The sequence below is a fragment of the Leopardus geoffroyi genome, chromosome A3, assembly GCF_018350155.1.
Source record: "Leopardus geoffroyi isolate Oge1 chromosome A3, O.geoffroyi_Oge1_pat1.0, whole genome shotgun sequence".
In the NCBI taxonomy this organism is placed as follows: Eukaryota; Metazoa; Chordata; class Mammalia; order Carnivora; family Felidae; genus Leopardus; species Leopardus geoffroyi.
The window spans coordinates 29,088,360-29,112,482 of NC_059336.1; the positions used below are offsets into that span (position 1 = coordinate 29,088,360).

The 24,123-nt window shown below is 50.8% G+C and overlaps 1 protein-coding gene across 3 annotated transcripts in view; it reads left to right on the top strand.

The window, feature by feature from the left end:
* STK35 (serine/threonine kinase 35) overlaps positions 1–24,123 on the top strand; it is a 43,179-nt gene that overhangs the window by 2,921 nt on the left and 16,135 nt on the right. For 2 of the 3 annotated variants that reach the window (XM_045445081.1, XM_045445084.1), the window contains exon 3: positions 11,149–11,898. In XM_045445081.1, the coding sequence (XP_045301037.1) occupies positions 11,149–11,861 (713 nt within the window). In that variant the 3' untranslated portion in view covers positions 11,862–11,898. Of the gene's footprint in view, positions 1–11,148; positions 11,899–12,060; positions 12,208–24,123 lie in introns of those variants that run through there. The other variant, XM_045445082.1, reaches the window with a different exon arrangement.

The window sequence follows — 24,123 nt, forward strand, 5'->3', positions numbered from 1 at the left end:
TTTTATGCCCAGCCCTGCCTCCCACCTTAAAAAGCCCACCCTGTCTCCCCAGGGTAAAGACATTTGTTTTGAAAAGACTTTCCAGGAGATTTGAGCTTACCTGTGTTCTGCTCCCTCTTCGCTTCCGTTCTGAGGCTGTCTTCTCCCCTGGATAGTCTGGATTTCCATGATACAGGACTGCCTTGGGATGTGGGATTTCACACTTTGCCAGTGGTCCCCTTCTACCCTCAGTTCAGCGATGCCAATCTCGAAGTTTCCACCTGGGTGTGGAGTCTTGACTTCCTCTCCTTGCCTATAGATACTGTTCGAATTCTCTCGCGTGTGGGATTTGTCAAAACTCCATGGTAAACGGCCGCAGCCTAGTCTGATGGTTAATACCATAGGCTTTGGCGTTAGGCTCGCTTTCAGTCCTGGCTTGTCTGAACTGACTACATGAGACCTACAACAAGTTGTTTAAAACCTGTGGGGAGCATTCCTCTATCCGCAAGATAAGTGTGCCTATGTCCTGAAGCTTGCGGTGCACTCTGGGAATGTCCCTAAGTGCTCAGGTCAGGAGGAACTAGCAGCCTCAGCAAGTTCAGTCCACACTTTGAATTCTCTCATCATCCCTCTTGAGATTCACTGTGTTCTTGTTCAAGTTTCGGAAAAACTTGTCTGACCATGGAACCCATCCTGTTGTCTGCGTTGTCCATAACACCAGGTGGAGGGAAAAACTGGTATTTTCTACCTCTTTGTGTGAATTAAAACCGGTCTAGAGAAAGGAAATTAATTTTGCTTTAGGGCACACACTTTAATTGTCCCTTTCAGTTGTAGGGAGTCTTCTATAAAGTGTGGGAGCCTCTACTGTGGGTCGGGTAACCCTCTGGGCTCAGAGCAATAAAGGAAATGTAGACAGCCTAGCTGTTGAAACTAACATTGACATTTACATGTCAAATGTAAATTTAGCAAGCCGTAAATAGGCATTGTTTTCTGCTATTAGTATTAAAGTAAAGAACAAAAAGGCCCACTTTACTCTAGGTTAAGCTTTCCTTGCCTTCAGCTTCCAAAATTTGCAGTCTTAAACTGCCCTGGGGTGCTGCAGTATGCTGTTATCACTCAGAAATGTCCGAGCTGGAAGGAATCTTACAGATAATCTGGTTCAACCCTGTCATTAAACAAACTCTTCTGCGGTCACCTTTTGCCCAGTCTCCTGCAATTTAGACTAATTTTGAAATAGGCCAAAAAAGTGTTTATCTGATTTTAAAGGCTCAATTGAACCAAATCTACATAATTTTTCTTAGTCCCCATAGTAGTATTTCTGGGGATTGGGGGGGGGGGAGGGGGGAGGACAATCTTTGCCCCAAAGCAACCTAAATTGGGAAAGTTTGAGGACCTGTAGAAGACTTTAAGTGCTAATCAGGGTCACCTGAGGAAAAGGTAAATTGGTTAACGAGGGCTTTCTACAGAGCGTTGCACAGAATTAACAGGAATGATAATCTAGAGTTAGCCAGGAGTTGGCAGAGAAGGTAGGCTTGAAAGAAGGATGCGTAGGACCATGTAGATAGGTAAAGAAAGGGGATTTATTTCACAGTTGGGCCAAATGGAGAATAGTTTGGGTTTTTTCCCTCTTCAGTATCTGCTGTCTAGTGAATACACAGTAGGCATCTCTACAGTCTTAATCATTTGACCTATAAATCCAATGTTGAAAAGAGAAACTTAATGTAGTTCTTGGTTCTGTCCAACTTTTTTTGGTAGCTTCTAGGTCTTATGTCGTTCCCTTCTCTCTGAACATGGACCAAACAAGTCTCTGTGTTAAGTAGAGAACAGAAGTTTCAGAGTCCGTGGACGGAAACAAGCCTAGAAATGAGGATTTGCCCCCCTACAGAGTTAGTGGTAGCATTCAAACCAGCCTCCTAGGCTTTTTTAAACCAGATTAACAATCCTGTAAATTATTTGGCTGATGAGTTGATGTCTTTGTTTAGCTTTTTTAGTACTTTTCACAAAAAACAGGAGTTAAAACATCAACAGCTTGCTTTTATCCCGTTTCCATTGCCAAAGGACCCTGTCCCAAATGCACCTAAAACTAAGTTCAAGGTGGCTGCCGCTTAGGAGACGGCAGACAAGTCTAAGACTTAAACTCAACCTAAACTCAAATTCCGGCACACTCTAATGCACATGCTGATCCTTCTGACAAACAGCAACAAGTGATGTATATATAAATATATATATTTACATATATAAATTATATATATATGTATATAAAATGTGTATAAAATGTAAACATAATTAAATTATTTATATATGTAAATAAATATATTTATGTATATATTTATATATAATTTATATATGTAAATAAATAAATTTATATTTATAAATAAATTTTTATATATAAATATATATATTTTTATATATAATATATAATCTCCAGGACGAACCCAAGGCTTGTTAAACCAAGTAAGTTTGGAAAAGCTGGGGGTCTGGCTTATGCCGTCTTGGTAAGACACAAGTTCTGCTTCACCAACTTTCATGTTTACTGTATTAAGAGATCTTTGGGTGGCTTCACAGGGGTGGGAATCTAGGTCCTTGGGAAGTCTTTTTTTTTAAATTTTTTTTTTTTTTCAACGTTTATTTATTTTTGGGACAGAGAGAGACAGAGCATGAACGGGGGAGGGGCAGAGAGAGAGGGAGACACAGAATCGGAAACAGGCTCCAGGCTCTGAGCCATCAGCCCAGAGCCCGACGCGGGGCTCGAACTCACGGACCGCGAGATCGTGACCTGGCTGAAGTCGGACGCTTAACCGACTGCGCCACCCAGGCGCCCCAATAGGTCCTTGGGAAGTCTTGTCTGTGCATCTATGCCCAGTGGTGACGGTGAGTCAGGCACTGCATTGAGAGAGGCTTTGCATAGTTCCCTCCATGGGGCGTGCAGAAGACACAGGCCCAAGTGACCGCAGTTCAAGGTCATGAGTGATGGGTAGACTAGCAAACGGCAGAGGTTTCCCTCTGGAGTGGGGAGACACGGGGGAAACAGAGAAGGTAGACTAGAGTAAGTAAGTTGAGGCCAGAGTTCCTGTGGGATGGGAAACCAGGGTCTTAGCTGCCCCCACCCCAGCCTGTTGAGTGCCTAGGAAAACCTTAGTCCAGACCCCTAGAAAGCAACTGTGAATTCTCTACTGTAGAAGTGAGTCCTGCAATTACCCGTTTTACCAGTGGGGAGACTGAAGTTTGTGAACTTGCGCGGTGTAAAGCAGCCAAGCAAATAACCAAGCACGGGCGTTAGGGCTCGACTCCATTCTCCTGACCAGCTGTGCCGCGCTCTTGGGACAGGTGGCTTAAGTTCTGGGTGCACTTCTGTTTTTCTTGGTGGTTAAATGGGCATAATCACATTTTACTCCGAAACTAATGGCTACTGTTTGTTTTTAATTATGTACTAATCAGTACTTGGCACTGCTGATTTCTACTGGGGCCTCCCCTGTGTCTCAGCTGCCGGGGACCCTGTTACCTCCCTTCTGGTCTGCTCTTGAACGTCCGGAGACAACCACGCAGACTTCCCTCACTACTGACTGCCTTCTGTGTGCACTGGGAATTGTAGATATCGGCCTCGGGAGACAGGAACAGCCCTTGCTTAATCGAGAGTTTTGGCTAATTGAGTTGCACTGAGTAGGCTTTTTATAGTGGAAATTCCTAAGAATTGCTCAACCCCCTATAAAACATCCGTTCACTTTCAACTCCGATTTGGCCTTTGGTAGAGTCCTTAGTGACTCCAGAATTCTGGACCCTTACCTAGTTGTCTTTAATGTACATGTTCTGCATGCTTCCTACTGGAACTTTCCTTGCTGTTGTAAGCCTCTCCCAGTTCTCATCTGGCTTCATTTCGCCCAATTACTGAGCACCTACTGTGTGTGAGGCACACCGTGAGGAGGCCAGAGACTTGGTTTCCTTCCGCCGTGAGTGCCCAGTCTAATGGAGGAGATAAACAGAGCACAGCAGAGGTTACGTCAGGATGGCCTGTGAGAGGGGCTCTAGATGAGTGGCGGCCAGGAAGGTGGACTGTGTTTAGGGGAGGGAAGGAGGAGCTGTGAAAGGGTAAACAGAAGCAATCTTGGCAAGAGGTGAGGCGTGGGGAAGCGGTAAGGCCCTCACGGGTGGAGAGAGGAAGGAATTGGGCCGCCAAGGGTTATTTCCCACTCCCTGCCTGGCTGGTGGAGTCTGCGTTCTAACAAGACCCCTCTAATGTTCTAGAACTAAGAGCCGGCCTCAGTATTTTCATGCTTCCTTGTCTCCTTTAATCCTCCCACTTGCAAGTGTGTGTGTTTGTAGCCGGGTCTCCTACGTGGAAAAATCCGGATCTGTGAAGGTCAAGTAACTCGTCCAGGACTATCAGCGAAGGGTCAGCTGTAGATTTACATCCAGATGCTCTTTCCAATCTCCGCATCCTTGACACGCTGCCTTATGACTGTCAGAGGGCCACCAGTGGTGTCCAGACACAGGAACATAATTAACGCCCAGTAGTTGTCTGTTCTGGCATCCGGGTACCATGCAGAATGCTTCCTGTGTCACAGTTAAGCCTTCCAATAGCCTCAGGAGGTAGATGTCTCCCAATTGATGGAAATGAAACCAACTCCTAGGGTCTTACAACACTCGCCCAGAGGTCACATAGCCATGTAAGTGGAAGAGTGGGGGCGTCGACCCTGGGCCTGGCTGGCTCCACAGCCCTTGTCCTTTTCTGTTAGGCCTGCGGCTTCTTGGGTTCTTGGCCTCTTGGCCTCTGTAGGATGCTGTGTCTTGTCTTGGCGGCCACCATCAGGGGTTGATTGTCCAGAGCACAATGACATTTGACTAATCTTGTGAAGTACTTTGAACACACCCTGTGTGTTGATACTGGACCCAGCCTCCTTATAGTAACCTGACACAGCCCAAGGTCATTGAGACTGGGAGTTCATCTTTCTCGATTTTTTTTTTTCCTAACCCTTTTTCTTAGAAAAAATTATAACTTTCTATTTTTAAAATTTTGTATTAAACTTGGCATCCGACGTGGTATGTGACCTCCTCTTTTGACTTATTTAAGTAAATTAGAAGTATAACACGACCCTTGAAAGCATTCAGCCAAGCGGCAATACCATAATTATCCACTAACCCTTCTTGGGCTCTTGTTTCCAGTCGTTCACTTTTTTTTTTTTTAATGTTTATTCATTTTTTGAGAGATGGGGGGGGGGGGGGGGGACACAGAATCCGAAGCAGGCTCCAGGCTCTGAGCTGTCAGCACAGAGCCCAAAGTGGGGCTCGAACCCACGGATCGCGAGATCACGACCTGAACCGAAGTGGGACGCACGCAACCGGCTGGGCCACCCCTGGCGCCCCATCCAGTCCAATAATTTGTTGTATCAAATACCAGTTCTGGTGCTTTGGGCGCTTGCCGTGCCCTTCTTGTTGCTGTCGGCCATAGGATTTTTATTTTTATTTATTTATTTATTTTTTGTCTTTTTGGTATTCTTAGAATAAATTCCTAGAGTGAGATTTTTTTTATGTCGCATGGACGGAGCATCTTGAAGACTTGTCAAAATCCTAATTAGTGCTCCGCTGAAAATTGCGTGGTTGGTCTATCAACACTAGGGACTTGGTGAACGTTAAACTCCTTGGGGGCATACGTTCCTGAACTTAACAGGGACCTTGCGCCACAGGGGGTGTAGAACGGCTAGGGGTTCCATTCAGCTCGGACCCCGGAGCCTGCTTCGGATTCTGTGTCCGTCTGTCTCTGTGTCTCTCTCTCTGTCTCTCTCTCTCTCTCTCTCTCTCTGCCCCTCCCCCACGCGTACTCTGTCTTTCTCTCTCCCTCAAAACTAAACTTAAAAAGGAATCCAGATTGTAGAGACTGGGCCCTGCCTCTTACTAGCTGTGAGACCACAGGCAAGTAATGTAATCGTGAGCCTTAGTGTCCTCACCCAGAAATGGGGATACAGTTATGGTCTAAGTAGATAGGGGTTCGGAGTAAGAAGAGGGTTGGCCAGAGCTCTCTCTCAGTTCTTCCTTTCCATCACGGAGGACGGGTGACGTTCCTAAGTTCTGTTGATTCTAAACCTCCTGAGACCTCCCCCTCTCCCCCTCCGTGCCCGTCTCTCCCCTCCCCTGCCATCTTGGCGGTCAGAACCCAGCTTCAACAGTCGCGTGTGGTAGGGTTGTCCGCAGCCCGTACGTCTTAACGTAAACGGTATGTCTCCAAATCAGTGACTTAAGATTCAGGAAGTAGTATATCCTTCTAAAATATGCCAACAACTTTTATGGCCCATTTCTTTTTTTTTTTTTTTTATGTTTTTATTTATTTTTGAGACAGAGCATGAGCAGGGGAGGGGCAGAGAGAGAAGGAGACACAGAATCTGAAGCAGGCTCCAGGCTCTGAGCTGTCAGCACAGAGCCCGACGCGGGGCTCGAACTCACGGACTGTGAGAGCATGACCTGAGCCGAAGTCGGTCGCCCGACTGACTGAGCCACCCAGGCGCCTCTTTATTGCCTGTTTCTTAGAGCCGAAGTTCAAATCCTTCAGTCGGCCAGACACCGGTTCTTTGGACCCAACTCAGGCATCCTTCCCAGCCTCATTGCTGCCCACCTCCTCCTCCGTTTTCTGCGTTGACCCCCAGATTCCTTGGGTGCCTTGCTGCAAGCTCACACCCGCCCTGTGAGATGTGTTCGTTCTACATCCTTGGAGACCCAGCTCAGGGGTCGCTCTTGAGTGATTGCAACCTGCCTTCTCTCCTAACCACCCTTCCCGCTTCTCTTCCTCGGGCACAACTGTGGCCTATTCCTTGCTCTCTTAGCTGCGGTTGGTCATTCTACATCAAAAGACCAGAATCCCTTGCGAGGGCAGAGACCACTGGTTATCTCGGGGCCGGTGTCTGACCAGCACTGTGTGCCCAGGAAATGTTTAAATGGAATGGACTAGAGCAAGGAGATCCAACTTCTGGAGGCAGCTTTGGGTAGAGGCTTCTAAATCCCTGGGGATTTTGTATCCCTTTCTAGGAGGTTGCTGCTGTCCCAAAGCTCATGCCGACTTACCCTTAATGCTGAGCCTACTGGCCTCGAGTCTCTGAACAAAGCAGGCCCCATTTTTGTTGGGAGATGCCGACAGTACCTATTCCCCTGAGTAATGAGATAGGAGACACCTGCTTGGCTTTTTTTCCCCTCCCATTTTCTCTGTCTTCCTGTGAGCTGTGGCTTAGCATACGTTTTGACATAGAGTTTATGTGGTGGTCTCCTGGCTGTTGGCCTTGAGGGGAAGGTAACCAAACTATCCTGAAAGTGGGCCTGTCTCGCTTTAATCAAGCTGCATTTCTTGGGACCCAGGCGACAGCCTTGGGTGGTGGAAGGAGTTGGCAATGGAGGTTCACATCTTACCCAACCAGTCATTTCGGGGATCTTGGGCAAGTTACTTAACCTTCCTCTTAGTTTCCCCACCTTATAAAACAGTGTCCAGAGAGATGAGACTGCTCCCACATTGACGTTTAAATGGTGCCTGGGACCCAGAGCCCAGTGGCCTCTCCCAAATCCTGAACAGTTCCAGGTACCAGTCTTTTCTCCCGCCTTGGGGAAGCTAAATTTTTAACTCCTCACCTTACAGAACTGTCAGGCTGCACCAAAGGAATTGTAAAATTTACTTTCATTTCTATCCATCCAAAGAGCTGTAAGCTTCATGTGGGGTTTCTACTAGACGGCGCATGTGTATTCCACTTATACATCTTGAAATTGGGGATAAGCATGGGGCGGCTTGGTGACCGCTGGGCCCACCGGGAGATGGACGGGTGCCAAAGCTCCCTTGGATCACCTGACCTTCGTGAGCCCCCTGCTGACTGGTGGACCCCAGCAATGTGTCTCCGGGAATCCGTGCTTGGTAATCCCTGGAGGTTTGAGCCTTTTTCCTTCCCGGTGTGCAGTCACCTTGGTAAATTACAAGGCTAGGGCTGGTAAATTACAAGGCTTGGGCGGTGGCCGGTGGGAAGAAGGAAGTTACTGGGGGATCAGGCAGGCATCCAGTCGGTTGGCATTCAGGCAGGACCCAAAGGTACGCATTCAGATGCACCTGCAGAGATCTGGGAAGAGGAGAGGTCTTCTAGGGAGAGAGCACCTCAAAACCGTCTGGTCTGGCTAGAACATGGGTTTGGCTCGTAAGAACCTGAGCAACGCGACAGAATCTTCCACTTTTCATTTTCTGATTCCAGGATCCTAACATGTGGGAGCTTCACTCTGGCCTACAGCACCGGGGTTATTGGAATCGGTGGCTTCCTCGGACTTGGCTGAGGCCCAGGAGGGATGTTACCGATGGTTAGGATGTCCTTTCCCCAAAGTATCTTAGGCTCTGCGAAGTGTATTTTTTGCCTGAGACTTAACTCCCAGGAATATGTGGTGTAGGTGTCCCTCTCGTTTGGCAGACGAGGCAGAGGCTCAGAGGGGTTCGGCCATCTCTCCCAACCTTTGCCCACGGTTCTAGCCATCTTTCCATGGTATCTCCGGCCCTCCTTGTTTTCCATTGAACTAATGAACCACCTAGTTAACCAGTGGGCAGAGCTGGTGTCTAAACCAGACTCCTCATCTTCTAAGTCTCCCCTCCTAACCCTTCCCATTTCTTTGCCCGGCCTTGCATCTCCACAAAAATGCATCAAGTGCCCTGTGCCCTCCCTCCTCCCTCTTGCTGTGAGGTAGGTAGGGGCTCAGGTAGGCAGTCTTCCCGGAGGAAAGGACTGGAATTCTCACATGCCTCTCTTACGTTTATGAGTAGGTAGCTGGGGATTCCTGCGTGAAAACACATGCTGTGGTTTTCTTACGAAAGGAGCCCACGGCCCCGTGCCTGTGCAGGGAAATGGCTTCTTGCGTCTGGGACAAGTAGCCAGCCGCCTTCCCCAGTTTTCCATTCTGTCATGCTCGCTGATGCTGTCTGTGTCTGATTCTGAGACTGCTTCGTCCTGACCTCTCATCCAGCAGCCCCCCTTGTAGCACCTTCTGGGCTTCGATCATTCCCCCAGTGCTAGCTCTTCAGTCCTGGGGCCCGTCTACCCCCCTCCCCTCCCCACCATTCCCTGCTTAGGGCACTTACGTACCCTTCTTCCCCGCCCCCCGGGTTCTTCCAACCTGGACCTACAGTGTAGTCTGTTTTGCCGACTTGTTTTCTTTTGCCTTTAGTTGCCGTGGTTACCAACTTTGTATATAAAGTAATCACCATTCCCCACCCTCTATTTCCCCACTTTCAGTGAAAAAGTTTCACTGTTTTCTGATGGTCGCCCTTGCCGAGGGAATTTGATGGCTTTTTAATCGCTTCCTTTCTGGCTGTACCACCAGTAAACCTCTCTTGCCCTCCTTTTTATGAGTCTTTACTCTGGAGTCTGGATTGATTTGGGCTTCAGATCACTGCATCATCTTGCAGTGTTTTCAGATAAAGAACCTCAGCCCACCAGAGCCAGTGACCTAGAAAGAGGATTAGGAGGTGGGAACAAGCTAATTAAAAAAAAGTAATAATAACAACAACACCCATCTGCCCTAAACTGGTTCTACCTGTATTGCTTTGATTGTGAGTAATCTAAACAAATTATATAATTACAGGGGAAGTGTGGTCTGACAGATCGTGGTCAAAAACCTAGAGCTTTTGCCTTGTTCATCTATCGGTCTTGCCTCACCCTAGAGCGCCCAGAGTGGCGGCTTCTGGAGGACTCTGCCTTGGTGGAGGCTGCGTGAAGAGGTGTGACTCTTGCTTTCCGGGGGAGTGGGGACACTGGTAGGCATCTGAGGACTGTCTTCGGGCATTGGCTCAATCATGAATGACCCATATGCCCCCCCCCGCCGGTGGGCCCAGCCTTTTCATCAGCAACATAAGCCATCTGCCTCTTTAGACTCTGGGGGCAGTTCCAGTCCTCAAGTGACTTCCACCAAAGGACTCCACGGGCCATTAATTGCTTTATAAAGAACATTGGGATTTGTCGGTAGATGCCAATCACCAACTTTCCTGGAGTTTCTTTGGGTCCAAAGGAAAGACTTCTGGAAAGGCAGAGCCGGAGTTTCCAGCCGACACAGTTTGATTCTAACCCCTTCGTCTACTTTGGACCCCACTGTTCCTCCAGACTTCCTGTTTACGCCTCTGGTCCGTTTGTTCCTGTGTTCCATTATCCATCCCGTCTCGCAGCCTAGAATTCTCTTGCTTATCCCCACTGATCTGCCTGTCCTTTAGGTGTAACTCCAGTCTTCCGCCTCCCTCCTGACTCCCAGGTCTGGCAACTCCCACCCACCCTTCCCTGTTCGTGAAAGTTGACCTCGATGCAGATGCTTAAGATGCTTGCCGTTCTAGGTACCTGTTATGTCCCTGAAGCTAAACTTCATGGAGACAGGGGCCTGTTATATAACTAGCTTGTGCTGGGCAGATGTGGGTGAGCAGGAAACTCTGGTTGGAGTATGCCTCTGGAATAAAATTGTGGTGCCATTCTAAGTGCATTGACAAGAGCCTCACCGGTTATAGGAGAGCGGGGTGGGGGAAAGGTCCTTCGCTTGGAGGGGATGAACAGACCGTTGATGGCCTCCGTGCACACTTGCCCTTGTCTGGCCCGCAGCCCCGCAAGCTGTGGGGGGCGTGCTGCTGTCTGGAGGCACGGTAATGAGATCCCATGGCTTCCTAGTCACGCATTTGAGTCCGTGGACTCTTAAGTCTCTGTGAGCCTCAGATTCTTCATCTTGTAAGATGGGGCTATTTCCTCCCACCTCCTGGGCGGTGGTAAATACCGAATAGAATGGCAGGTGCCGGTATTCTGCGAGTGATCACATGTGGCCGTTTACAGGTGAAGCAGCGGAAGCAAACTTGGACAAGTGGACCGAGGGCAGTTGCCTCCTGGTTATTCATCCAACCAGCCAGCAGTAAGCCCCTTGGTACCCAGGCGCCGGTGATTCCAGAGCCAGATGTCTGACACCCGCCCCTGCAGCCCGTGCCGCTCCTACCTTGTTGACCCTGATTTCCTCCTGCGTGCTTAGAGATGGGTCTGCTTGTGCGGTGTTGGCTCGGTGCCAGTTTGGCGGGTCCTCTTGGACCGGAGCGTTGTCACCCGTGTCACTCTTCCCTTCCCGAGCCGCGTGCCTGTCGCCTTACCGGTGACGCGAATGTGTCCGTGGCACTCAAGTTCTTTCCGGTCTTCTTTGATTTAGGAGAAAGGATCCTGGGTTATGCTGAGGAGCCCTGCTATCTCTGGTTTGTCATGGAGTTCTGTGAAGGTGGAGACCTGAATCAGTACGTCCTGTCCCGGAGGCCGGACCCAGCTACCAACAAAAGCTTCATGCTACAGCTCACGAGCGCCATTGCCTTCCTGCACAAAAACCACATCGTGCACAGGGACCTAAAGCCAGACAACATCCTCATCACGGAGCGGTCTGGCACCCCCATCCTCAAGGTGGCAGACTTTGGACTAAGCAAGGTCTGTGCTGGGTTAGCCCCCCGAGGAAAAGAGGGCCATCAAGACCACAAAAATGTGAATGTGAATAAATACTGGCTGTCCTCAGCCTGCGGCTCCGACTTCTACATGGCCCCCGAAGTCTGGGAGGGACACTACACAGCCAAGGCCGACATCTTTGCCCTGGGCATTATCATCTGGGCAATGATAGAAAGAATCACTTTTATTGACTCTGAGACCAAGAAGGAGCTCCTGGGGACCTATATCAAACAGGGGACCGAAATCGTCCCTGTTGGCGAGGCGCTGCTAGAAAACCCAAAGATGGAGTTGCACATCCCCCAGAAACGCAGGACTTCCATGTCTGAGGGGATCAAGCAGCTCTTGAAAGATATGTTAGCTGCTAACCCACAGGACCGGCCCGATGCCTTTGAACTTGAAACCAGAATGGACCAGGTCACATGTGCTGCTTAAAATTCAGGGCAAAGCATCTTGAGTGTTTTGAAACTAGGTGAGTGTACTCTTTTTGCTCTGCATGCACGCTTCCTGGACTGGATCCTTCATCCTGGGCCCTTGAGGGAGCCCCGTGGAGTTGGGGGGGGGCAGATTGTAGGGTGAAAGACCACAAAGTGCTTGTGATCAGAGACCCCCCCCCCGCCCCCACCCCCCACAGGTCATGAGGAGGAGATCTGTGGGGTGGAGGAAGAAAGAGCCCGAAAGTCTAGCGAGGTTTTCCGAGTGAACGCTGCATTTGAGCGGCGTCTCGAGGTTTTTAGAAATCCCTTTTCCTCATCCGTTGATCAATAAATGTGCAAAAGAGGTACGGACGGTTTTTTTCAGAGAATACACGCTACCCCTGATGGTATCCCTCCTGGTCACACGTGCAATTCTGCACGGTTTAGAGCGTGCTATATTTAGGCACCGCTTTGTTTCCTGCCCTTTCGGCGCTAATCTGAGCATTTCCCCCATGTGATCCTTTGAAAGTACAGTTTTCCAACATTGGCATTCCGTTACATGTGCCATAACGTAACCTTTCTCCTGCTTTAGACCTCTGATGGGTTTTCTCCATTTTAGATAACTGTAAATGACGTGCGAGTGAATAGTCTTATGTGGAAGGCTTCGCTTATTTAAGGAGATTGATTCGGGCTTTCGTTTGAGTGCTGTGCTGGGCCCTGGGGTAGCAGTGGTCAGCAAATTCAGAAAATGGCCCCATCCCCATGAATTCTGCAGCTTAGTTGGGGAGAGAAACGTTGATCGGTACTTACCATAGTTGCTTTACCACAAAGGAGAACTGATAGGAAGGGAAATGAGCCTTTTAGGGGAGTTGGGGAATTGGGGGTCAGGGGAGCATTGCAGGGAAAAGGACTAGCCTCTGCAGAGGACCTGAAGACAGGCAGCCTTGCGCCTTTGAGTACCTTCCCTGGTTTGGGGTCGCGGAGACAGCAGACCGGTGGTAACCAGGGAGACCGTGGCCTGCCAGGAGAGCAGACGGAGCTGAGGTGGCAAATCCCAGAGTACCAGCAGTGGCGGTGGGAGTTCACCTGGACCAGAGTCTGAGGTGTGAGCGAGGGAAATGAAATCAGAAATCAGGTGGCACCAGGGACCCTGGAATTTTGGCCTTGACTTAGTAGGCATCTGGGAGCCACCCGCGGAGCAGAGCAGTGCAGCAGTTAAGAACTTCCGGCACGTGCGAGTTGAGTTGAACTGGAGCCTGGGAGACCAGACGGACCAATTCGTTTATTCCCACCATGAGGGATGTCGTTGAACCTGAAATTGAGTAGCCGTGAGGATGGAACGGTGCCTGGGTCTTCAGGGCAGGCGGTTGGCAGGACAGCTGGCCGGATGTGGAAGCACAAGGAGCTCCTAAATTTGGGGAGATTCGTGGCAGCAGACACAAGTGCTGGCTGGTGGATTGGTCAGATGTGAATGAAGCTCACATCGTCCAGCCTAGTTTTGTGGGAAGGGAAAAGAACGTCGACCGCCAGACACGCCAGGGGGACACAGTAGCATTTTGGTTCACCTTTGCGACTCCGCAGGGGCTTAAGTCATTTCTCCACCGTCCTAATTTAAGTTGCAGGTGTATTTCTCCCTCCCTCCTACCTTCTTTTTCTTACGAGGGCAGGTTGGAAACGAGCTCCTCTTAAATTCGCTGAATCCTTGAGATGAGGCGATGAGGGGTGGTGCTAATCCCAGGGGTCACATTGGGCACAGAGCCATCGGTCACCCGGCGTTGGTTCTTAGTCCCTTCCTTCCCCTTCATCACCCTCAGAGTGCTAGTTGGTGGTGCTGAGTGCCGAGTTGAGCCTGGTCACATCTGCAGTGTTCTCCGTGAACTTCTGGATTGAGTCACCAGGTTAATCCTTTCCAAAACCCCTGAGCACTTTCCAGATGCCAGGCCAGTTCATCCCCACTGCCCACCGAGAAAGGAGTGCTCCCTAAAGCTCAGTAGGAGACAGTGCCGGGTCAGAGCCCAGAAAGGGTTGGCTAGACCAGGTTTCGTCGTATTTCAGGCCGTCACGTCTCCTCCCTTCCGCTTATAAAAAACCTCTTAGAATTCAGGTTTGCCCTGGAGTAAGATGACGGTTGTCATTGGAAGAGAGACCTGAATGTGGGTTAGAATCGTGGGGTTGTCGCAACTGATCGAGATCGGGGCTCCGTTTGCACAGCCACGGTTGGGATTTGTGCTATTTCGCAGGGCACAGTTTTAGCTCCTATAGGGGTGACTCCTTCAGGTAGGAGAAATAGATGACCTTGACGTAAGATAAGATGGGGCACGTAGCCCTGCAGAGTGCCCCAGGCTCTGACTGCTAGTGAGGACAATAGTTGTGAGCTGTATCTGGCCAGTTCAGGGATCGGAGGCTTGAGTTGGGATGAACTATTGTGCAGCCTCCCCCTGCTCCCCACTTAAGTTCTATAGACGGAGAAGCTAATTCCACATATTTAACGTACCGTTGGGAAACTATTTGCCCGGGACTCTTTGGCACAAAAGATACGTCAGTAGCTACACTAGACAAATATTCTCGGCAGTCGTGGAGCTTATATTCTGTTGGGGAGATGGACTTATAAGTAATATGTTCGAAAAGACTCAGTACTCTGGGGGCCTTAGAGCAGGACAAGGGACATCAGACTACTGAGAGGTGGAGGGCGGAGGTGTACTTTTCAGTGGAAGAGATCGGGGTGGGTCTCTCGAGACAGTGACATTTGAGTAAAGGTTAGGAGTGGAGGGAGTGAGTCATGAGGATTTCTGGGGGGGGGGGGGGGGGGGGGATGCATCCCAGACAGGGAGCAAAACCAGTATAAAGGCTCAGAAGCTGGACAGAGCAGGGAGGGGAATGTACGAAAAGAAGCAAGAAAGGTGACTGGGAGTCAACTAGGGTAGGCCTTGGAGGCCATTGTAAGGATTTGGGGTTTTGTGCCTGGGTAAGATGGGAAGTCCTGGGTATGTCCTTCAGCTGTGTGAGAACTGATCTTTTGAAAGGATCATTGTGGCTGCTGCCCTAAAAGGATAGGGGATAAGATAGGAGGCTACTGTAGCAACCCAGCTGTGAGAGGGAATGGTGGCTTGGAACCATGGAGCCAGGGAGGGGAGATTGGGTTGGGGATGAGTTTTGGAGTCAGCCAACCATTTCCTGCTGGAGCGAATGGTACGAGAGAAAGGGATCCAGGAGGACTTAGAGGTTTCTGGCCTTGGAAGCCTTTGGAAGGATGGAGTTGCCACCAAATGAGATGGGAGGGGCATCGAGAGGAACAGGTTTGGCTGGAGAAAGTTAGGCTTTGCTGTCGTGTGAAAGTTTGGAATGCCTAAGTGGAATCCAGGCACAGAGGCGGGACAGGAGCTAGAGGAGTCTGGGGTTCAGGGGTGAGATCTGGTCTAGAGATAACAAATTTAGAGACTGCCAAGGCACCGCAGCGGGCATAGTGATTTCCAAGAGGGACCGAGCTCTGGGCCATTCCACAGTGAGGCTGGGGAGAAGGAAAGGAGCCAGAGAGAGAGGAGACCTGGGTCTGGTGTCCTGGAAGCCGGATGAAGATGAGACATCAGGAGGGGGAAGTAATCAGCTGTGGTCCTTGTGGCGGTGGGTTGAGGGAGAGGAGGACCGAGGATTGACCTTGGGCTTCAGCGATCAGGAAGACATTAGCGCTCACCAGCAATTTTGGTGGCGCATAATGGGGAGAACCCCTGGTGAGGGTGGGTTTGAGAGGAAATGAAAGAAGAGGAGTTGGAGACAGTGAGAGAATAGACCATTGATTCTCCCAAGTTTTGGGTTTAAAGGCTCGGTTATACTCATGAAATTGAGGACTCCAAAGAGGTCCTGGTTTGGGTTCTATCTATGGATACTGGCAGAATTCACAATTAAAACTGAGAAGCGTTTTAAGTGTTCTTTTCAAATGAATAAAAATCAGCTACGCTTTAATGTAAGCATCATAGTTGATGAAAAATATTTTCAAAAAAAAAAAATTTAGTAGAGTGGCCGTGCTTTCTATCTATTCTTGCAAGTCTTTTTACCATCTGCCTTAACAGTCAGCTGGGTTCTCCTGTCTGCTTCTGATGTTTAACCTGGTGCCACGTCCCTCATCACATAACCTCCAGAAAACTCCACGGTACATGCAAGAGAGGAGGAAAGTAAAAAGGCAAACGTGTCTCAGTGTTACTAAGAAAAGGTTTGGCTTCATGGAGTCCCGCGCTCCAGACCACACTTTGGAGAACCGGGGGTGTAGATGTCTCTCCCTGAGGAATTTTGTGTGGAGGGCAGCTGGAGACCTAGAAAGAAGGAATTATTCAAGGTCCCAAATGAAGACAGGGAACTTGTGTGTCCTTAGTCCTTGCCAGCTTTCCCATTCGGCCTGTTGTCGTGGCTCAAACTCCCACCACGTGTAGGCAACACTCTTGTCCCCGGTACTGGCATGATGGAGAACCGCCTCCGTAATCTGGGGTTGTAGATTTCAGAGTAATGTCCAAGTCAGGGTCCCCCTGGCTCTAGCTCTCTGCAGCACTGAACGCATGCACTTGGGGTTGACGACACAGGGCTCCTCTGAAAAGAGCCTGGTGGACCGTCCGGGACCAAGTGGTTCCGTTTTTGTGGTTGGCTGGCTGTGGGACCTCGGGCAAGTTATTTTACCTCTCTGGATTTTATCCTCCATTAAATGGGGTAGATCATAATTATCTTATTGAGGTTTTACTGTCCATAAAATGAGATAGATGTTTCTTGTTGAGGTGGCTGGAATCACAAGAGGTTGTGCAAACGCCCTGTGTAAACTGTAAGTGCAATGCTAAATTTTAGATACACACTTTGGCTCGAGGCGAAAGTATTGTCTTCTGTTCCTCTCCGAAGACCATGGTTTTTAGTAGCCTTGCCTCAGAGGATTACCAGACTGCTTTTTCTTTCTATTTTTTTTTTTTTTTTTAAACAAAGCTGGGCTCAGAGGCAACTCTGTCCGATTGCTTGTTCCAGAAAACTTCTCTATTTTTAAAGATTACTCAATGGTGGGTCTTATCGCTCCCTTATTTGTCATTTTTTAAAGATGTTTAATAATTCCTAACGTTTCCTCCCAGCTGGCCACAAACCTTACCCAAAGTGGGTAAGCCAGACTGGTGTTCTGCGTGCCACCGCCCATGTTAACCAGGGAGGGTGCTGTAAGATGAGGGAATCCACGTTTGTGTCCAAGTTTGCTGTCTCCTATACAAGCCTCGGTTACTAGGGCCGGACGAAGCCAGGGCCCTTGAGTGACATTTACTTGGAGCGGGTGGCTCAGGCCTGCTGAAGGAAATCAGATGTTGCTGTGACCTGAAGGGTCATAGAAAATACTCTTTGTTCCATATGTGATCTTGGTAGCTGCCTAACATCGGAGAAAAAAGAATCCGGCTTAAGTTATTGTTGAAGTAATAAAGGATATATTTATCCTTGGCCTGTGGTCCAAAGACGTGGCTCTGGCCTCGCATGCTGGATGACCCGAGTTGACCCCTTGACCCGGGCTTCAGATTTTTCTTGTTTTGTGAGATTTGAGAGGACGGTCCCCCAACCCCTGGCGGGGCCCCTCACGGTCTTCTGCAGATTCCCAACCTTTTCCAGATCATCTAACAGGCAACGGCATGTTCGTTCGCATCGGAGCTATAGAAATCTATTCAGATCATTTGTTGGCTTTTGGCAGAATCCTACCCAAATTGTGTCGCATTCTGAGTGTCCAGTTAATCAAAAGTGATGCTGGAGACTAAAAGATGGGAAAGAAAGGCTTAACGTGGTTCGTTTTTAAACAGCTGAATTTCCAGAACAGGATCCCTGGAGGGTAAATTAAAACACGGGTTGTCAGGGGGACATTGGGAACCTGGGACAGATAGGCATTTGGGTCCCCTCTCAGTTGAGGGTGACTTCCTGCCCCAGCTGTGAATCCAGGAGCACATAAGCCCTGCCCTTCCCTCACGGGACTGCAGGCCCTGTGGGAAGCAGACACACGAAAGTGAGCTTCCGGGCCATGGGACCCCCACCTGGAGACCCTGTGCGTGTGAGGTTAAGGTTAAGGGGGTAGGTTTTGAAGGACGGCGACAGTTCCGAAGGTGGCCAGGATGGGGGTAGTCACTGGCCATCCGTGGGCCAAGTGTTTTTGACCATTATTTCATTTATTTCTTCTCATGTGACTTCCCAAAGGTCACCGCTGGTCTGGAGCTGAGTCTAGACTTAAACCCAGGTCTAAGTCCCTGGTGTCAGCCGATATATGGGGTATTGCCTCATTGAATCATCTATGGAAATCATGGGTCTTTGCATTTTTCTTTTTTTTAATGTTTATTTTTGAGAGAGAGAGAGAGAGACAATGCAAGTGGGGGAGGGGCAGAGAGAGAGGGAGACACAGAATCGGAAGCAGGCTCCAGGCTCTGACCTGTCAGCACAGAGCCGGACACGGGGCTCGAACTCACAAACGGCGAGATCGTGACCTGAGCCGAAGCCGGATGCTTAACCAGCTGAGCCACCCAGGCGCCCTGAACTCATGGGTCTTTGTAATTGTGTTCGGCAAACGGTTGAGCACCAAGTGAAGGCTGAGACGAGTAATATGGGTACTAGGTTTCTAGTTGGGAGCTAGTTTCTTCTCCAGGAAAGCACTGCGTGCTGGTGAACAGCTAGGTAGCCCAAAGAGGGATAAGAAGGACACTTTGTCCGTGAAGCCTTAGCTGCTGAGGGGACTGGAGTCCGTTTGATTCCTCCCACCCCAGAGGCTCATCCCACTTAGTCTCTGGTGGAGCCTTGACCCTTCCAAAGAGAGGATGGGAGGAGGGAAACGCCATCCTTGCCCTAAGTAGATGACCTAGATCCTTAAAGAGTGGGGGTCTTATTTAAAATTGAGAGCTCAGGGGCGCCTGGGTGGCTCAGTCGGTTAAGCGTCCGACTTCAGCTCAGGTCACGATCTCACGGTCTGGGAGTTTGAGCCCCGCGTCAGGCTCTGTGCTGACAGCTCAGGACCTGGAGCCTGTGTCAGAGTCTGTGTCTCCCTTTCTCTCTCTGCCCCTCCCCTGCTCATGCTCTGTCTCTCTCTGTCTCAAAAATAAAAAAAATAAAAACATTAAAATTGAGAGCTCACTGGAAGGGGAATAGATTGAGTGGGTGTTTATCAATCCTTTGATCCAAGCAGATCTGTAGTCTTGAGCCCCTCTTGAGTCCCCGTCTGTAAAATGGAAATCTCCCCGCTCGCACTCCACGGCACTGCGGGGCTGCGTAAGAGTGCAGGGGTCGGGAGCAAAGATCCAGAAGGTTCGCTTCTCCTTTCCCCTGGAAATTAAACTTCAGCCTTCACTGTGAGGACCCGGCAGCCCTGGGTACCGGCTTACAGGGAGGCCGCAGGGCCTGGTCCGTCCACTCATGTTTTCTGGAGGCTCCCCCGGGTCACAAAGGCTGGTGTTTGTGAGACCAGACGGTTCCCTGGGAGGGGCTGGCTTCTGCCCCTGCTGTCGCCATCCCTGCTCCGTCTCCAGCTGTATCAACGGGAGGAAGCTAAGCTGAGCCGTGGGTTATGTAATGGGGCTGGTGGCCCCCAGGGATAATCTGTCCCTTGAAGCTCCTCGGGACATCAAAGCCTCAGTGAGGGGACAGGCCTGCCCCAGGGCTGTTGTTCCTCACATTCTGCTCCTCCCTGGCATCCTTGGCTCCTCTGAACCCAGACGGCATCCCTTTGGGCAGCGCACAGCAAAATCGCTTTTGTAATCATCCAGCTGTAAGCGGGCCTGCCTGATGGTTGGGGTCCTTCCAAGTCCCATTTCCTGCCCCACCCCCCACCCCCCACTCCAGGACACAGGCACTCCTACCCACGATCATAGCCCCTGGTTATCAAAACCTGCTCTGAGGGGCCCCTGACTGGTGTTGAGCAGAGGTTTTGTCCTTTCTCCTCACCTCTGAATTAAATACTTTCCACATCTTTTTTATAGTGGACACTCCGTATATAATCAGCCCATAGCACCTGCGTACCTGTCCCGGGCAGCCGTCCTTCTGCAGTTGAGGAAGCAGAGAGCCACTTTTACTAAGTGCTGAGAGCCAGGATTTGAAGCAGGGTGTCCGACCGGAGGTTTCCCTGCTCCATTCTGCTTCCTGCAGCCTCTTCAAAAGCAGCTTTCGATGGGTTGACGTTTTCAGGCAGATGACAGGGTCCCTCTCCAAGGAGCACCGCACCGGTGACCCCTAAGACATTCGTGCACGGTGCCGCCCGTGGGCAGCGTTCAGTCTGACAGCCGATCTTGGCCGCCACCCGCCCCTTCGGGTGACCTCACCTGTGTGCGGATTCCTCCTGTGTCACACCGCCGCGGCCTCCAACGTGGGCAGGGGAGGCGAGGCTGGGAGACGGGAGGCACCCACCTAACCAGGGGTCGGGGAGCGGGAGGCAGAGGCCACATGAGCAGGCAGAAGTGAGAATTAGCCAAAGGTTGGACCGTGGGAGACCCGAAGCCCACTGCCGCTGATGGCCGCCAGGAGGGCGCTTGCGCTGAGGGAGTGCTGGAACCGTCTGTGGCACCAGTGTGCGGAAGGGGCTCCGACGTGACCCGAAGCAACCTGTTGCCCGTTCCATCTGCCAGGTATCCTGGTGGAAACCCGTCCCAAGTAAAAGTGGAAGTAGCCTGGGCAGTTGAGGCTCTGGACCCAAAGCAAAATGGCAGTAGTTGGTTGGGTTTCTCCCCGACGAAACTTCCAGTGCATTTATTAAATCTTGACTAAAGCAGAGGATGTCATCATCTGGTGCCTCTCAATGGGGCCCCGTCACATTTGGTGTTGATCGTATGGCCTCCAGTGTTGCCCCCTGGCGGTTGACCCGTGTGGCAGTGCGGATGAGACACGGGTGCTTAGTTGTGGTCGCTGTGGCTCCGGGGAGCTACAGGAAGCCTGGAGAGAGTGGAGGGAGGGCTTCCCGGAGGAGGTGGTACCTTGAGCTAGTTCCCGAAGGCAAGTTCAGAGGCATCTTGTAAACCAGGTGATAAGCGAGTAGGTCACAGCTCAGGGCTTGCCAGAAACTCGCCTTAGCTTTACCGAGGCTTTGTTGGGTACAGGACCCAGCTGGCGAGGAGAGAGGATACGGTTCTGGTAGCAAAATCCCAACCAGAGATGCGCTGTGGACCCAGGACCTGGGGAGAACGCCCAGGGTGCTGTCTTGATAAACTAGGGCAGCAACATACAGTATCGCAGCCCTTCCTTTCATTTCCACTAGTGAGTCCTCTGTGGTATTACCGAATCAAAGGAAATGGAGACCTCCTCCAGCATTTCTGGGATTCAGAGGCATGGCAGGCCTTAAAACTGCCAGCCAAGTTTAAAATAAATCAATACCATAAAATCCTGCAATGAATTTCCCAACTTTAAAGGAATTTCACTTTCAGTTAGAGGTGCCCGGGGAAAGCCATAACTCAGCCTGCATCATACACAGGTCAGATTTCTGTGTTTTGTTTCTTTGTAAAAGAAAATGATGTCTAGGGACTCGGGAGGAATGGATTAGAGCCACCCAGGCACACCATAGGGCATAGTGAGGAAGAGGAAAATGCCTCTATTTTTCTAGGCTGCAAAAAAGCAAAAAGGAGCCTGGAAGGCACCTGGGCAGGTAACCTCCCGCGTGGTAAACCTTGGCTCTTCGTCTTTCCAAGGCCTGGTCGGTACTGTAGCAGTGATGGAGAGCAGGTCAGCTTTGGTATATGATGTGGGATTTTGGCATCGGCCAGCTGCTCCAACGGGAAAGTCACAGCGATGGACTCGTTCCAGTGGACTCGTTCTGCGTTTACGTCCATCCTTCTGGAGAAAGGAAACCCCGAAATGTCATGGACAGCACCCTTTAGGTTTTGTTGTTGCCGTTGCTGTTGTTTTTTCCTTTCTGCTTTTTTCAGCCGTGTCTCAGACATGTCCTTCCAGAAAGAAGGCTCTGGTCTAGGGCACATCTGAGGCCTGGGCTGGAAGTATGATGCAGTCAGATCTTGGCAGAGTACGTGGGCCTTCGCGGCCCAGCCCAGCCTCGCGCAGACATAAGGAGAACTGGAAGTCACAAGTAAAGACTCATTTGTTGTTAGTAACCAGATTGCATACTCGGTTTGACGAATGTTTGGAAGGAACCCTTGGTTCGCATGGGGCAACAGAAACGAGGGTGAGTATACCACACCCCAGACAAACAACAGAGTGGCTTTTACCTTCTAGAAAAAAAAATTGTTTGGGAGGTTAGGCCAGTTGCCTAAGCTGAAATCCAGATGTCCCCGCTGATGGGATCCAGACATCCACCCCTCTCCCCTGCCCCTCAGATGCTCAGGGCAGGGGCACCAACCAGGTGTAGCACGAGGAACCTCGGCAGAGCACCTCGCTCCAGCCCAGTGTTTTGGAAGCCCTGTGGCGGTAGGACAGCTGTTCTGGAACTCTGGCGTCCTGCCCACTCTTAGAGTGTCCTGGAGTTGGGCGTAAGCTGGTGGTGCCGTAGGCAGACCCAGATGTGAGTCTTCAGGGTCTGCAGCCTGATTACGTGGCCTCGGGTAGGCTTTAACGAGGGTCCGAAAGATTGCTTCCATTGCAGCAGTGGCAGGAACTGTGAATGACCTAAGTGAGAAGTCTCCTACTTGATAGATCGAGGTTCTATCCCGTGGACTTGAAGATATTGACAAGCTGTTGCCACGCTCCTCCCCGCCACCCCTCACGAGCTCCCACGCCCCAGCACACACGGCATTGGTGACCAGTCTTCTCAAAGTGTGGTCCCGAGGCTGGCGGGATCCCCTGGGAACTTGTTAGAATGCGGATCTCTGGCCCCACTTCGGTCCTATAGAGCTGGAAGCCAGGGAGCGGTATTGGGCAAGCCCTCTGGGCGAAGTTGATGCCCACTCAGGATTGCGAGCGGGCCGCACAAAAGAGGGCTACGGCACGGCCTGCCTACCTTGCTGTCTGTTGCACCTTGCCTCTTAACCTTTTGCCCTCAAAAAGCTTAGATTTAGGCTTAAGCACTAGGAGGAGGGACGCCACCGGGTCCTGATCCTGTCTCTGCCTTCCATAATTACCTAGCATGGGGACTTCAGGCAAGTCACTTCTCTGTGGGCCGTGGTTTCCTCATCCAGAAAACCAGGGCAGCTGAAGGACCGCTGGCGGCCCCCCCTCTCCCGCTCCCTCAGCCCTGGCGCACTCGTGGGCTCCAAGGTGGAGGAGTTTCCAGGACTCAAGACTCCCGATTCTTTGTCGGTTTCTCCCTCTGTGCAAGTGTCCTTAGGGTGAGGTTGAGTTCCTGCAGCCACCTGCTCCTGGGAGGAGAAAGGAAATAATTGAACTTCTCCATGGGCTTCCGTGGCCCTGGGAGACTAGACTGCTGAGCCATAATAATACAGTGGGCCTCTCGGGAGGATCCCCAGCAAGTACCGCCAGGGGAATACGGCGCCCTGTGAGGTCTCTGTGGTAGGACGGGCGATCGCCCTTCCAGAAAGGGGGGGAATTTGAGAGGCAGCTGGACCGAGGGAATGGGGGAGCAACAATATGCAGGTGGGGCTTAGATGTCTAAGTGGAGTCTTAGACGTGGCTTTGAATCCTGACTCGAAACCTTCACTTGTTCATCCCCCAGGCGCGCACGGAGCCCCTGCTCTGTGCCCAGCTTGGGCCATGGAGATGAAGCTAATCCCTGACCTCAGTCCGGCTAAACCTCCGGCACCTCTCTGAGCCTTGGAGCCCTCATTTATTAGATGGCCTGCTAGCACGTCCCCTATAGGGTTTGCATGTGGATTAAAAGGAAAATTAATATACAGCTAGCCTAGGAATGGCTAGGCATGCGTTAGCCACTCCATAGCTGTTGGGTTCTGTTGTCTTTCCATACTAATTCTTGGCCACGCCGGTAACAGCTAGAAGCAGTCTCAGAATGTGTGTGCGTTCATGTGCTTCCCACCTGCCCCCACCGATAAAAAGAAAACACACACCCCAGAGGGGCTCTTTAATTTCTTTTAAGTTTGCTTATTTTGAGAGGGAGAGAGAGGTGGGGGGGGGGGGGGGGGCAGAGAGAGCGAGAATCCCCAGCAGGCCCCGTGCTGTCAGCGCATGGGCTCGATGTGGGGGCTCGATCTCACGAACCGTGAGATCATGACCTGAGTCGAAGTCAAGAGTCAGACGCTCAACCAACTGAGCCACCCAGGCGCCCCCCCCCCCCCCCCCCCCCCCCCCCGTTAAATTTCTTGATAGCCTGTAGGTGTTGCAGTATATCGGGGACAGCTCAGATCTGGTCCCCACCCTCCAGGTACTTGGACCATGGTTTGAGAGACAGGTCAGGT